This window comes from Geotrypetes seraphini, chromosome 4, assembly GCF_902459505.1.
Source record: "Geotrypetes seraphini chromosome 4, aGeoSer1.1, whole genome shotgun sequence".
Lineage (NCBI taxonomy): Eukaryota > Metazoa > Chordata > Amphibia > Gymnophiona > Dermophiidae > Geotrypetes > Geotrypetes seraphini.
Window position 1 is genome coordinate 73954535 of NC_047087.1, and position 15575 is coordinate 73970109.

Consider the following 15575-nt stretch of genomic DNA (forward strand, 5'->3'; position numbering starts at 1 on the left):
TTTATGTTTAATCAGAGAACTGCTGGTGCTGATCAGTGATCCATTTTCCTGTGGGAGCTGCATCTCCAGATTGTGGGGAGGAGACCATCCCACAGAGGGGACTGATGTAATAAAACACAGAATAATTTGTGAACGGAATCTATGCTAAGCTGTATACAAAGGCTCTTGTACTTTATTACACTGAATTAGGGTTACCACCATCCAGGAAAACACAGACATGTCCTCTTTTTAGAGGACTGTCCAGGTGCCCGGACAGACTTTCCAAAGCCCAGCAGTTTGTCCAGGTTTTGGAAAGCCCCAAACTCCAGCCACATATGGAGTGTATTAGTATGTTTAGAGATGAGAGATCTAGAAAGTTTGATAGAGAGCGGATCATTCGCAATCTATGAAAACATTGTTGAACAGTGGGGCTAATCTACTTTTCCATGTCTTCCCTTCCCTTCCTATCTCTCTCCTTCCCTCCCTATTTCCATGGTCTGATATCTCTTTCATTCCCTCCTTCCCTCCCAGTGGTCCCACATCTCTCTCCTTCCTTTCCTCCCTTCCGTTTAGCATCTCTCTCCTTTCCTTCCCATAATCTGGCATCTCTCTCTACTAAAGCTCTACCTGATTCCCCTCATTCTCTAGTCTGATATCTCTCCCTTCCTTTAGTCATCTCTCCTCTCCCCCTCCCCCCCAGTGTAACATTTATCTTTCCTTTCCTCCTTCCTGCCCCCTGCAGTCCATCTCCCTTCCTCCCAGTCCAACATTTCTACCCCCCTTTCCACCAGTCCAACATTTTTTTCTCTCTTCCTACTGCGTGCTTCTCCTCTGGTCCTCCTTCCCTCCCCCAACCAACATCTCTCTCTCCCTCCCTCCATGAGTCCAACTTTTCACTTTCTTCCCTCTCCCCCTCCCTCAGAGTGTAACATTTCTCCTTCCCTCCTTTCTGTCCTCCCCATCCATGTCGCCCTCTCCATGAGTCCAACACTTTCTGCCTCCTGCACGCTTTCTCTGTCCTTGCCTCTTCCCTCAAGTGGCATCCTTCCTTCCTACCCCAACATGTTCTCTCCCCATGCACCATCTCACCCTCCCCATGCACTTCTCCCTTCCTTCCTCCCTCTCTCTCTCTCTCAGCAGTACCACTTCTCCATTCCCTGCTCCCCATGTTCAGCAGTACCCCTTCTCCCTTCCCTGTCCAGCATACTTCTCCTCTCTCTAGGCTAGCGGCAACTCACTGTGTAGTTTTAACTTAGCCACACAGCTGTCACTAGGATTAGTTTAGCCACAGTTTCATCAGGCAGCCTCGGGGCTTTTGCTAGGCCAGCCTGCCTCGCATCATCAAAGTGAACCGGCCTAGCAAAGGCCCCGCGGCTGCCTGATGAAACCGTCTAAACTAATGCTAGCGGCAGCTGTGTGACTAAGTTAAAAATCACACTGAGCTGACGCTGCTGGTCCGGGGGTAGGGAGAAAAGCTACCAGGACTCCTGCTTGCTTCTTCTTCTCTGATTTTAAGCGTGCCATGGAATACAGGGGCAGGAAGAGAGGTGCCGGCGTCAGCTAACTTGCAACTTCCTGCCTTTTGCTGCCGATACTCCTGCTTTCATATTGGCAACAGAAGGCAAGAAGTTGCAAGTTAGCTGACGCTGGCGCCTCTCTTCCTGCCCCTGTATGCCACGACACACTTAAAATCAGAGAAGAGGCAAGTAGGAATCCCAGTAGCGTATCAGCAGCAGAAGGCAGGCAGTTGCAAGTTATCTGATGCTGGCACCTCTCTTCCTGCCCTGTATGCTGCGGCACACTTCAAATGTTAGGAAGCACACTAGTGTGCTGTGGTACACAGTTTGCAATGCAGTGGTTTAAAAGGATTCTATCGTTGTCCAAAACAATTACCATGCAATAGTTCTCAAAAATGAACTGTTTCAAAATGTTGATATATCCACTCCAGTCCGTGATAAGATCTCACACACTTATCATCCACTTCCGCATACAGTTCAAACTCCTCTTATTGAGATACAAGTGCATTCACTCTATAACACCTCAATATCTTGTCTCTCCCTATACTCCTCTCTGGGAACATAAGAACTTAAGAATTGCCATTACTCTGTCAGACAAGTGGTCCATTGTGCCCAGCAGTCCGCTCACGTGGCGGCCCTTAGATCAAAGACCAGTGCTCTAAATGAGACCAGCCTCACCTGCATACGTTCCAATTTAGCAGGAACTTGTCCAACTTTGTCTTGAATTCCTGGAGGGTGTTTTCCCCTATAACAGACTCCGGAAGAGCGTTCCAGTTTTCTACCACTCTGGATGAAGAAGAACTTCCTTACGTTTGTATGGAATCTATCCCCTTTCAACTTTAGAGAGTGCCCTCTCGTTCTTCATACGGGCAAATCTCTCTTATCTGTACCATTCTCTATTGCCAACTCCGGACTACATCACTTCTCTCTTGCTGCACCATACGCCTGGAACAAACTATCTGAGTCAGTGCATCAAAGTTTTGTCCCTGGAACTATTCAAATCCAGACTAAAAGCCTACCTCTTCGAGAATGCATTTAACTCATAACACTCACACCCTAAGTACCCTGAAAAACTGCCTAAGCCCCTACCTATCCAGTTGTCTCTTAATTAGACTGTAAGTTCTACTGAGCAGGGACCATCTCTTAAATGTGTTGATGCATAGCGCTGCATGTCTATCAGCGCTACATAAATGTTAAATAGTAGTAGTGGGCACCTACATTGCGGACACCTTGTGATGCCTAACTTAAATCCACGCCTAAGCTGTTTTTTTAATGGGATAAATTGGGTGTAGTTGACCACACCATTAAAAACTCATTAAAAATTATTTTATTAATTTGGGTTGCACGCAGAATATTGTGTGATGCATATCAACGCTTATCAACACTTACCTGAAAAGTAGATGTGGTTAGGGGCAGAGAATAGGCATGGTTGATTTAAGCATCGTTAGACATATGAGGTAGGTGCTGGGAAATTAGGCCAATATACCTAATATACTAACGCCTACCTCTAGGACGCCTGGCAATGCTAAGCGTGATTCTATAAACGGCACGGCACTGACCAGTGCCTACATGTTAGACACCATTTATAGAATCAGGCCCTAATGGTCACTCATTCATTTCCCCAATAATGTGTGAGCACTTAACTACTCTATTTTGTAGGCGGTAAGGTCTCACACGTTAACCACATGCTGATAAGTTAGCATGTAACAATGAAGTTCTGCTAACCAATTAGCACAGAACATGCCTATTCTCCCACACCCCAACCCACCCCTAACACAGATTAGTAAAATAAGAATAATATAATAACTTTATTTGTATACCACAAGCAGTTCAGAGCGGTTTACAGAGAATGAGACTGTACATATACAGCGATGTTACAGAAAATATTGTCAAGTACATTGGTAACAAATTTCAATTACATTAGTAAGCCGAGAGAGATTAGGTATAACCGGAAATATGTTAGAGATACAGCAGGTAATTCAGAGATATATATAGCAAGGTGGGAAGGAGTCAGAGAAATTTATCAGAGATAGGTTTTAATTGATTTTCTGAAGGATTGGTAGGAGGGTGCACTTGAAATGAGAGTGCTTAGACATTATTTCATTTGCCAGCTTGGAACGACAGTGTTCTATCAAGGAATCTCTTGTAAACACAGCCCTTGAGTTATCAAATATCTTTTTTATTGGGGAAGGGGGGTTAAGTGGAATTTAATATTTAAATGACACTTTCTTCTTCTTTGTGGGTGTAGGTACATTATTCTCCAATCTAAATCACTGTTGTGTCGTCACATGATCCTAGGATATTAACAAAAAGGGGAGCATGACCAGATAGCAATATTCCACTTGTTCATATCTGATAAATTGTGTATATCTGATAAATTGTTTGTATCTGATAAATTGTTGTAAATCTGCGTGTCAACGCAGATACTACTTTAATTGATGTAAACCGCCTAGAACTCACTGGGTATGGCGGTATATAAGAATAAAATTATTATTATTATTATTAAATGTTGAACTAGTTAAAAATGAGGTATTCTCTCCCAAGCCCCATGAGGTTATTTTTCAGTTTGTAACAAAATAACTGTTTGTAGCTTAGTGGTTCAAAATGGTGCAGTATAGCACTAAAATTTTTTTGTTTACAGGAATGTACATATGACATAAATGTTGGCATCTGGGGCTTCTTGAAGCAGCAATCATGAAACGTGGTCTGTGTCAGGGTCCTACAAAGATAAGTTGATTCATTTTTAATTCATTTTGATACACATATGGTGTTCAGCTGTTGATATTTATAAGTCTGCAGTGATTAAATGTATATATAGAGACTGATAAGGCTCTTTATACCTGTGATTGTTCCAAATGGTTATGATCACAATAATTCAAAATTTTGTTTAAATTAACATAACTAGGCTGATAACATGGATTTATTTTCCATTTTTACTGTGGGATATTGTGAAGTGATATACATGCAGTTTTCCTCAAAAGTGTGATATATCAATTTCCCCTATTTCATTTGGTGCATTTTCATATACAAACAATAAATTTTCTTTTTCAGATTCCTTTTACATCTTGACAATTTTTCTATAATAAACAGATTTTCTTAGACTCTCGTTTGCAATGCACTGCTCAGGCAATGGGCCGCCGTGGGAGCGGACCACTGGGCGCGATGGACCTCTGGTCTGACTCAGCGGAGGCAACTTCTTATGCAACTTCTTATGTTTACATGGACTGGACTGTAAGCTCTAAAAAGTGAGGTCTGTTTATTTTATGTGTCTACATATCATTGTGTACACCTGGTAGTGCTTTAGAAATTATAACCCACTCACCCCCTTTTACAAAACCATGAAAGCAGTTTTTAGCACAGGCCGGAGAGCTGAATACTCAGCACTGCTCCCGATGCTCACAGAGTTCTATGATTTTGTGATTTTGTAAAAAGGGGGGATAAGTAGTAAATAGAATATGTTCATAATAGATGGTAAATGTTTGCTTTATTCTGAGGCTCTTGAAACTGATTTACACAAGGATTTTGCCTATTCTTTGCTCCAAAGAACATTCATTCATCTTCTGTGAACTACTTTGAACAATGATTTTCTGGGTTATATTTAATATAAATATAGACTAGGCCCCTTATTTTCAGTATCAATCCTCATAACCTTGAAGTTTCTAATGGCAAGCAATGACAATCAAAGTATAAGCAAGTTTTCAGTAGAACTGAACTGTTTGTATTTGGCAAGAGAATAGTAATTGTCAGACTGTTCTTGCAGTGAGGTTGGCTTTAGTATCTCAGAAGTCCCTTCCTGTTATCCATAAACGACTACATGCTGAAAGAGTATGGAGAAACACAAGGCTACAGCAAATTTCCAATGCTTGCTCAATCTTCTAATCCCCTCCAGCATTTACCTTGTCAAACATACCAGGCCTAAGCTGCCCAAACTGCCTTCCATCCAACTCCAATGTGGTCACTGAGTTCATCAAGTGGTCTGGAATAAAAGACTCCAGAGTTTGCTGCAGCCATCGTGATCTCACTCTGTCTTGCTCATTGCAGTAGAGTTGTCCTAAGCAGAAAGGCCCAAAATGATTATATATTATTTAAAACATTCCAGTTATTAATATCCTTCTACTGAGTTTTATACCATTTGACTCATTCCCATCCATATTAGACTTCCCAACAGACACTTCTGCATATGTAGTTTCACATCATACCTTATGTTATGAGTTTAAATTGTTGAGCAGGCTGGATGGATCATACAGATCTTTATCTACTGTCTTCTACTATGTTAAAAAATAAAATCCAAGGAATAAATTTGACTGATGATTAAAAAATTTTTGATAACATAGTAGGAGGATAATAAACAGAAAAAAATAATAATAGAGGAGAATATGATTGAGATCAACAAAATTCTGAGTGGTATAGAATGGGTAAAGTGATTCAATTTTTTTACTTTTAAAAAGTACAAAGAGTAGGGGACACTCAATGAAGTTACATGGTAATACTTATAAAACAAATAGAAGAAAATATTTTTTCACTCAATGAATAGTTAAACTCTGGAACTCATTGCCAGAGGATGTGGTAACAGCACTTAGCATATCTATGTTTAAATAAGGTTTGGACAAGGTCCTGGAGGAAAAGTCCATAGTCTGATAGTAAAAGAGACATGGGAGAAGCCATTGCTTGCACTAGGATTGGTGGTTAGATCTATAGCTTCAGCACCCTGTGTCAAATCCCATGCTGCTACTCGTGACCTTGGGCAAGTCACTTAATTCCCCATTGTCCCAGGTACACTAGACAGAGTATGAGCCCACCAGGACAGATAGGGAAAAATGCTCTGAGTACCCGAATATAAAACACTTAGGGGCTCAAAATAAAAAAAGTCTAAAAAGTGGCCTAAATAGGTACTTGGACGATCAAAAAGCATGATCGTCCAAGTACCCATTACCAAAGCTGGTTTTAGACGTATCTAAAACCAGCTTAGGCCTTTCCCCTGCCTCTAAACGCATAGAGCAAAAAGAGGCGTTTTTAGAGGGGAAAGGGCGGGAGGTGGGCCGACCTAGACCTAGGCGTACAGCAGGTATAACCAAACATTTTGACAGGTTGCTTAGTCGGCACTTATACGTTTTGACTTAGACCAAGTCAAAACAGGTATAAGTGCTGAAAAAGGGCCCACTGAGCTGATGGCGGCTGCCACGATCAGCTCAATGGCCCGACAACCTACCCACCGCGGCAGGAGAGATGGCTCATCTCCTCTGCCGTGATGCGATCACCCCTCTACCCAAACTGCCGCGAACCACAGCAGGAGAGATGCCCAATCTCTCCTGATATGGCAGTTCGGGTAGAGGGGTGATCGCATTGCAGCAGGAGAGATAGCCAATCTCTCCTGTCGCGATGCATCACCCCCCCCCAACAATCCAAGCAGGAGGGAGCCCAAGCCCTCCTGCCCTGGCGAGCCGCGATCCCCCCAACAACATCAGGGCAGGAGGGAGCCCAAGCCCTCCTGCCCCAGCGACCCCACCCCACACAACGATCTGGGCAGGAGGGAGCCATTCGAAGTGCAGTGAGGGACCAAGAAGGCACGCAAAAAAGCACGCACCTGCCTCGTGTACCGCTGCTGGAAGAGAGCAGGGGAACCGAGGAAGAAACGCGGAAAGCACTCTGGACCGCCGGGATGGGGAAAAAAGGGTTTTGGGTTTTTGTTTTTTTTTATATATTCGCTCCTTAAGATGCACCCTTTTGGGGGTGGAAAAAGTGTGTGTTATGGAGCAAAAAATACAGTAAATTTTAAATCCAAATATGGCTTTTTAAAACTATCTAACAGTTCTCCAAACACAAAGAAAAAGCTTTTGTCTTCTAGCATGTTAATTATAATGGATGCTGACCTGGATAGGCACACTGCAACACTGCTATTGATTTTCCACCGGGAGCTGCACATAAGTCTAAGATATAGTCTCCATCCTTTGCATCCAGAGCAAGCACAGGCAACAAAGAAGCAGCATTCAAGAGATAATAATCTTTCAGTTTTCCAAACTTGTGTCTTTGATTAGGGAACCTGCCAGCTGCGTCACTGATATAACATTTTAGGGAAGACAGCTTGTGCTCAAAGAGACGGCGATAGCCCTTTAAAAGAAGATCCTTTTCTAGTTCTGATTGAGAACTGAATCTGTTCAGTAGCACAGCATATTGCCAGTACTGCGATGATGTAAGCACCTCCCTAGAGATGTAAAAACAAATTAATGTACAAGAGAAAGATTAATTTAGAAAGTTAGGCAAACGCTAATATAAACGTGATATAATGTTTTATCAAACTTATCCCCTCTCCTCCCTTTTACTAAACAGCGCTAGAGTTTTTTTTAGCATGGGCTGGTGAGGTAAGTGCTCCAATGCTCACAGAAATTCTATGAGTGTCGGAGCATTTACCTCACCGTCCTGCACTAAAAACTTCGAGCACTATTTAGTAAAAGGAGCTCTAAACCCCTCCTTTACAAAGCCACACTAGCATTTTTAGCATCAGCCATGGCAGTAACAGCTCAGACGCTCATATGAATTGCATGAGCATCGGAGCTGTTACTGCAGCGGCTGGCCCTAAAAACACTAGTGTGGCTTTGTAAAGGAGGGGTAAATGTGCAAATGTGTACTAAAATAACACATAATAATTTATGCTTCAGTATGATATAGGAGTATGCTTGATGCTAACATCAGAAAGGCATGTTTTCATATGAGTGTAAGGGGTGTTATAATAGCAGGAGAAACATCTGTATTAAGATCCTAAGCAACCTTTTTCTTTAGAGGATTGTGAAATTAAACTAATGAATCTAAAAGGGAGCAATTTCCTATTTAAAACCTGAAGGCTGTATGTATGTGTTTGTCTAATACAGGCCCTCCTTTACAAAACGGTGCTAGCATTTTTAGCGTTGGCCACGGTGGTAAGATCTCCGATGCTCATACAAATTCCTTTTGCTAAAACAGCATGTATCCCCTCCCACTTTTACAAAGTCACGCGGCAAAAACCCCACAGTTACCCCCCTCTTTTACAAACGCATAGCGTGGGTTTTAGCGCTGGCAGCGGTGGTAAATGTCCCGACGCTCATAGAATTCATATGAGCATCGGAGCTGATATCTCCACTGCCGGAGCTAAAACTCGCACTATGCATTCGTAAAAGAGGGTGAGCATCAGGGCAGTTACCACCGCTGCTGGCGCTAAAACACGCGCTATGTGTTCATAAAAGGAGAAATTAGGTTCTTACCTGCTAATTTACTTTCTTTTAGCTTCTCCAGACCAGTAGAGGTTAACTTTACGATTGGGTATATATCTAATCATGACCAGCAGGTGGAGACTGAAAACAAAACTTTGGGACAGTATATCCTAGCCCCTCCTCTCTATTTCCCTCAGTCTGCCGAATAGCCAAGCAGAACCAAGAACTGGAAACAACAGAGAGAAAAAACAATACTCCGAAAGGAGTAACCAATAACATACCCAAAAAATGCTGTTGGAAAATGCAGAGGAGAAATTCCCGAAGGAAGAAGGTCCCCACAGCTCGCCAGCTAAGCCAGCCGAGCCACAGCCGCTGTTCTTCAATTCTCCCCGGCCCTAGAAAAATACTAGAACCCGCAGCAAAAACCAAAAACTGCCCGCGCAACAGCCCCAACAACAACAACAACAGACAGGGTGGGGACCTCTACTGGTCTGGAGAAGCTAAAAGAAAGTAAATTAGCAGGTAAGAACCTAATTTCTCCTTCTTTAGCACTCTCCAGACCAGTAGAGGTTAACTTTACGATTGGGACGTACCAAAGCAGTCCCTCTCACGGGCGGGACCCCCGAAGGGCCGATACCAGAACACGCTCACCGAACACCGCGTCCCGACGCGCCTGAACATCTACCCGATAATGCCGAACAAATGAATGCAAGGAGGACCAAACCGCAGCCTTACAAATATCCACCGGAGGCACGAGCGACGACTCAGCCCAAGAAGCCGCCTGACCCCTAGTGGAATGAGCCTTGAGAAACTCCGGAACCGGCTTCTGACTCAGAAGATAAGCGGAAGCGATCGTCTCCTTGATCCAGCGCGCAATAGTAGCCTTAGAAGCGCCAGCCCCCCGACGAGGACCCGCCAGAAGCACAAAGAGATGATCGGAGCTCCGAAAATCCCGGGTCCGCTGCACATAAGCATGGAGGACCCGACCGACATCCAACTTGCGCAGCTGTCGTTGCTCAGAAGAACCCTCCCGACTACCCAAGACCGGGAGGACCACCGATTGATTGACATGAAAAGGAGAAACTACCTTCGGCAGAAAGGAAGGAACAGGCCGCAAAACAACCCGCTCCTTTGAAAACTCCAGGAAGGGAGCCCTACAAGAGAAAGCCTGTAGCTCCGACACCCGTCTAGCGGAAGTAATGGCCACCAAAAAGACCGACTTCAGCGTAAGGTCCTTCAACGAACAGCCATCCAACGGCTCGAAAGGAGGGCGCACTAGAACAGAGAGAACCAGATTGAGATCCCAAGAGGGAATCGAGGGCCTTATGGGAGGCCTGAGCAACTTGGCCGCCCTAAGAAAGCGAATCACATCAGGAATGGCTGACAAACGCTGACCTGTCACCAGCCCCCGAAAAGCCGACAGGGCCGCCAGATGAACCCGAAGAGAAGACCAGGCCAGGCCCCTATCCAGGCCATCCTGCAAAAACTCTAGAATGTTAGGCAGAGAAGCGCGAAAGGAGACCACTCCCCGCGCTCGGCACCATTCCTCAAACAGACGCCAAACCCGTACATAAGCCCGAGAGGTAGAAAGCCTCCGGGACCCCAAAAGTGTAGAGATCACCTTGTCGGAATATCCCTTCTTACTCAGGCGGCCCCTTTCAAGAGCCAAGCCGTAAGACAAAAGGGAGACGGGTCGAACATGGGAATGGGACCCTGCGTCAGAAGATCGCACTCGAGAGGCAGAGGAAGAGGATCCGCCACCAGATGCCTCACCAGATCCGCATACCACGGACGACGAGGCCAATCCGGAGCCACCAAGACCACCAGCCCCGGATGGCGAACAATGCGAAGCAGTACTCTGCCTACTAATGGCCAAGGAGGGAACACATACAACAGCCCCTCCGTTGGCCACGGTTGGACCAGAGCATCCAGACCCTCGGCCAGACCGTCCCTGCGACGACTGAAGAAGCGGGGTACTTTGGCGTTGCCACTTGTAGCCATCAGATCCATCAGGGGCTGCCCCCAAGCACGCACTAGCAACTGAAACGCCTCGGCGCCGAGACACCACTCTCCCGGATCCAAGAAGTGACGACTGAGGAAGTCCGCCTGAACGTTTTCTACCCCGGCAATGTGAGAGGCCGAGAGGTCCAGAAGATGCGACTCCGCCCAAACCATGAGCCGAGCCGCCTCCTGCGCCACCAGAGTGCTCTTGGTGCCCCCCTGACGATTGACATAAGCCACTGCCGTGGCATTGTCCGACAGAACTCTGACCGACTTGCCCAACAAAAGGGAGTGGAAAGCCAACAGCGCCAGCCGGACCGCCCTGGTCTCCAACACGTTGATCGACCAGGAGGCCTCCTCCGTGGACCAGGTTCCCTGAGCAGAGTGACCCAGACACTGGGCCCCCCAACCCAGGAGACTCGCATCCGTAAGGAGCACCGTCCACTGCGGAAGATCCAGACCCACCCCCTGAACTAGGTGAGGGGTCCGGAGCCACCAACGCAGACTGCAGCGCGCCAAGCCTCGCAGGGGAACCGGAACATCCATCCCGTGCCTCTGGGGAGACCACCTCCGGAGCAGAGCATACTGAAGAGGACGCATGTGGGCCCGCGCCCACCTCACCACGTCCAGGGACGCCGCCATCGACCCCAGGACCTGGAGGAAATCTCGCGCCCGAGGACACCGGGACGCCAAAAGCAGGCGAATCTGAGACTGCAATTTGCTCACCCGGGCCTCTGGGAGGAAGACCTTCCCCAAGGAGGTGTCGAACAGCACCCCGAGGTACTCCAGACGCTGAGCCGGAACCAACCGACTCTTGGAAAGGTTGACCACCCAGCCCAGCGACCGGAGAAACTCCACCACCCGAGCCGTAACCCGGTAGCTTTCCTGCAACGACTTGGCCCGAATTAACCAGTCGTCCAGGTAGGGGTGTACCAGAATGCCCTCCGACCGCAAGGCTGCCGCGACGACCACCATCACCTTGGTGAACGTCCGGGGAGCCGTGGCCAGCCCAAAGGGAAGCGCACAGAACTGATAGTGCCGACCCAAGATCGCAAAGCGCAGGAAACGCTGATGAGAGGTCCGAATAGGAACATGCAAGTAGGCCTCCGTCAGATCGAGAGAAGTGAGAAACTCCCCCGGCTGAACCGCCAGAATGACCGACCGCAGCGTTTCCATACGGAAAGAGGGAACCTTGAGAGCCCTGTTGACCCCTTTCAAATCGAGGATGGGCCGAAAAGTCCCCTCCTTCTTGGGCACCACAAAGTAAATGGAGTACCTGCCCGTGCCCCACTCCGGGGGGGGCACCGGAACTACTGCCCTGAGATCTAGCAAGCGCTGAAGGGTCTGGCGAAAAGCCTGCTTCTTCCCCGGAGTCTGACACGGAGAAGCGAGGAAAAAATCCGGCAGAGAGCGGGCGAACTCCAGGGCATAACCGTCCCGCACCACCTCCAGGACCCACTGATCGGACGTGATCTCGGCCCATTTGGGAAAAAAGTCGCGCAGCCGGGCCCCCACCGGAACCAAGGGGGGCGCCGGCAAGGCGTCATTGTGCAGGACGGGAAGCGGGGGAACCGGCGGAGGGGTTCCCTGCCCTCCGACGGGCCCCCCGAAAGGGCTGCATGCGCTGGAAGAACCGACCCCGGGAAAACCCCGGAGACTGGAAAGAAGCAGCCCCACGCCCAGGGCGATACTTGCGAAATTCCCGCAAACGCCCCCGGGCCGCACCCCCCCGAGACGCCGGGCGGGCACGGTCCTCCGGCAAACGGGGAACTTTCGAGTCCGACAGAGTCTGAATTAACTTATCCAAGTCCTCTCCAAATAAAAACGACCCCCGAAAGGGAAATTTAGTAAGCTTAGCTTTGGACGCAGCATCCGCCGCCCAAGCGCGCAGCCACAACACACGCCTTGCGGCCACGCCAAAAGCCATGGACTTAGCCGAGATCCGCACCAAGTCATACAGAGCATCCGAGAGGAATGAGGCAGCCATCTCAATCTTTGCTACCTCCTGATCCACCAGAGACCAGTCGTCAGACTCTCGATCCAAGACCCGCTCCGCCCACCGAAACACGGCGCGAGCGACCAGTCCCCCACAAATAGCCGCCTGGACCCCAAAAGCAGAGACTTGAAAATTTTGCTTAAGGATGTTCTCCAATTTGCGCTCCTCAGAGTCCCGCAAGGCAGAACCGCCCTCAACAGGCACGGTATGCCGCTTGGAAATAGCCGAGACCACCGCATCCACGACTGGCGAAGCTAACGTAGCCCGATCCCCTTCAGGAATGGGATACAGGCGAGCCATGCTGCGCGCCAGCCGAAACGGCGTCTCCGGCGTTTTCCACTGCTCAAGAATAATATCCCGAATATCCTGATGCATAGGAAAAGAGCGGGAAACGGAACGGATCCCTCGTAACAGAGGGTCCCCCACACGCGGAGTCTCCGGCGGCGCGTCCTCAAAACGCAAAGCCGAAGAAACCTGTTGAATAAGGTCAGGCAGCTCATCTCTCTGAAAAAGGCGCACCACGGACGCCTCGTCACTGGAGAACGGGAAACCCGACAACCCGCCGCCAGCTTCCGTCCCCTCCAGAGGGTCCTGGAATTCCTCAGAAGGGTCCAGGTCCTCCTCCATACCGACACGTTCCTCCGACCACAAATCCTCGTCCCACGACACCCGCGGACGCTTGGACAAGAGAGGCGGCGGAGGGGACGTCACGTCAGACGAGAGAGGCAAAGCCGCAGGGAGCGCGGAGGAAACCCCACCCCCCGAGACCCCCTGGGCGCAACCGGGACCCCCAGCCGCCTGAAAATAGGCTTTGCATAATGAAAAGAAAAAATCAGGGGAAAAACCCCCCGAGGGTCCCAAGGGACTCCCTGCCACAGCAGGGGACCCAGCAGAAACCTGCCCCTGCTTAGACAAAACAGGGGGAAGGTCACCTGAGGTGGAAGACAAAATGGAGGGGCCAGACAGAGAAGATGGCGTCTTTCCCGCCAAAACAGCTCCCTCCACAGCCTGAAGCGGCTGAGAGACCTGAATAGTCTCAGCCGCTAAAACAGGCAAGCCGGCATCAGCTGTCAAAATATCAGCTGAGAGGGAATCCTCTAAAACCCGACCGTCGGCGGCTCGGGGAATCCCTCCGTGGGCGGACGGAGAAGACCGGGCTTCTCCACCGTTCCCTGCCGACTCGCGAGGCACCATCGGCGGGGAGCTCTGGGCGCCTGCAGCCGCTGCCGACGGAGCTCCTCCACCGCACCGGCCTGAACACCGCTTGCACAGGCCGGCCGCGAGTGCCTCGCGTCTGGAGCACAATGAGCACTTTTTCCCTTTAGAAGTGCTCATTGCTCCATACGCGACCTAGCTGTAAAAAAGTGCCGGTTAGTTGAAAAAATACAGTAAAATACAGTTTTCTTAAAGGGATACAACCCTCCAGACCAGCACTACCTCAGGATTTTTTTTTTTTTTTTTTTTTACAGAACAGACTCCACAGGCTCTCGAAGCAATATGCCTTGCTTGATTTAGGGGGCAAGGCTTACTGCTGAGGCTCCTCTAAAAAAATATGGGGAGGTGGAGGAAGTGGGGGGAGGGACCCCGCTCGTGACCCGCCGGGTTTGACACCCCCGAGGTCGGACGAACCCCCAAACAGAGTCCGTCCAAGCTCCGTCCGGCTAAAAACAGGGACAATAAACCTCTAAACAAATTCCAACAGCCCTACCAAGGGAGATGGGTACAGATCACTCAACACCTGCTGGAGACTGAAAGAAGACTGAGGGAAATAGAGAGGAGGGGCTAGGATATACTGTCCCAAAGTTTTGTTTTCAGTCTCCACCTGCTGGTCATGATTAGATATATACCCAATCGTAAAGTTAACCTCTACTGGTCTGGAGAGTGCTAAAGAAGAGGGGGTTACTGCAGCAGGCTAGTGCAGCTTTATAAAGGGTGGGGGAGGGGGAAGTTAATGCGATAATGTTAATCTTTTTGATTTTCATGTTAGTTTTAGAAGATATTTTCCATTAGGAGGCCGTACCTTTCCCAAAGTGCTAAGCTGTATATATTAAATCCAATCATTAAGCCCAACAATTGGGGAATACAGAACAGCGGCTTTTTGCCAGTCCATTTGAGTGAGGATCCCTTCGGTGTGATGGATATAGAGCCAGGGGTGTCAAAGTCCCTCCTGTTGGGCTGCAATCCAGTCGGGTTTTCAGGATTTCCCCAATGAATATGCATGAAATGTATGTGCATGCACTGCTTTCAATGCATATTCATTGGGGAAATCCTGAAAACCCGACTGGATTCCGGCCCTCAAGGACTGACTTTGACATTATAGACAGACTGCGGTGCTCACCTAACGGTGACCCAGGCCTCCCCCAGCTCCTTCCCGTAGTTCCTCTCAAAATGAGCCAGGACGAACTGGCAGATCTGTTTCTGCAGCTTTCCCATGGGCGGGCGGCGGGACTGAGAGCCGCAGAGTACGTCACAGGCGTGACACTGTATGAGCGCGAGAGTAATTCCTCTCTTCTAGTCACGAAGGGTCTCCAACTTCACTCCCGGTAGGGTCGATGGCTCTCGGCTGGTCCCTAGAGAAGGGAGAACAAAGAAGACCAAACAGGGCGCTTTACAATAACCCCTAGAGCCGAGGACTAAAGTCTGAGGAGGCAGATTAAAAAACTCCTTGGTGAGAAAGGAGTAGCTCGACAGCGATTTAAGGAATACAGAAAAATAAATTACTCCTCAATTAGAACAAAACTCTGTCCGACGGCAGCGCCAGTGACACGCCTCACGTTACGCCAAGAGCAATCTACGCACCAGTCTCAGCTATCTGCTCAACGCACAGCGCCCCTAATGGCCCAGGAAAGCGTCCGCCCGTCGCTGCAAAATTCTTCCTGCGCCTTGTTCCATTATGTA

General features: G+C 48.5%; 1 protein-coding gene across 3 annotated transcripts in view; it reads right to left on the reverse strand.

Annotated features, from left to right (window-relative positions):
• The window catches only part of NSUN3 (NOP2/Sun RNA methyltransferase 3), a 37052-nt gene extending 21477 nt beyond the window's left edge, over positions 1-15575 (reverse strand). The window contains exons 1-4 of one of the 3 annotated variants that reach the window (XM_033943669.1): positions 15477-15575; positions 15016-15247; positions 7367-7698; positions 5393-5547 (exon numbers count right to left, since the gene is read on the reverse strand). In XM_033943669.1, coding sequence (XP_033799560.1) covers positions 5393-5547; positions 7367-7698; positions 15016-15110 — 582 coding nt within the window. In that variant the 5' untranslated portion in view covers positions 15111-15247; positions 15477-15575. Of the gene's footprint in view, positions 1-5392; positions 5548-7366; positions 7699-14697; positions 14912-15015; positions 15248-15398; positions 15418-15476 lie in introns of those variants that run through there. The other 2 variants (XM_033943668.1, XR_004539351.1) reach the window with 2 other exon arrangements.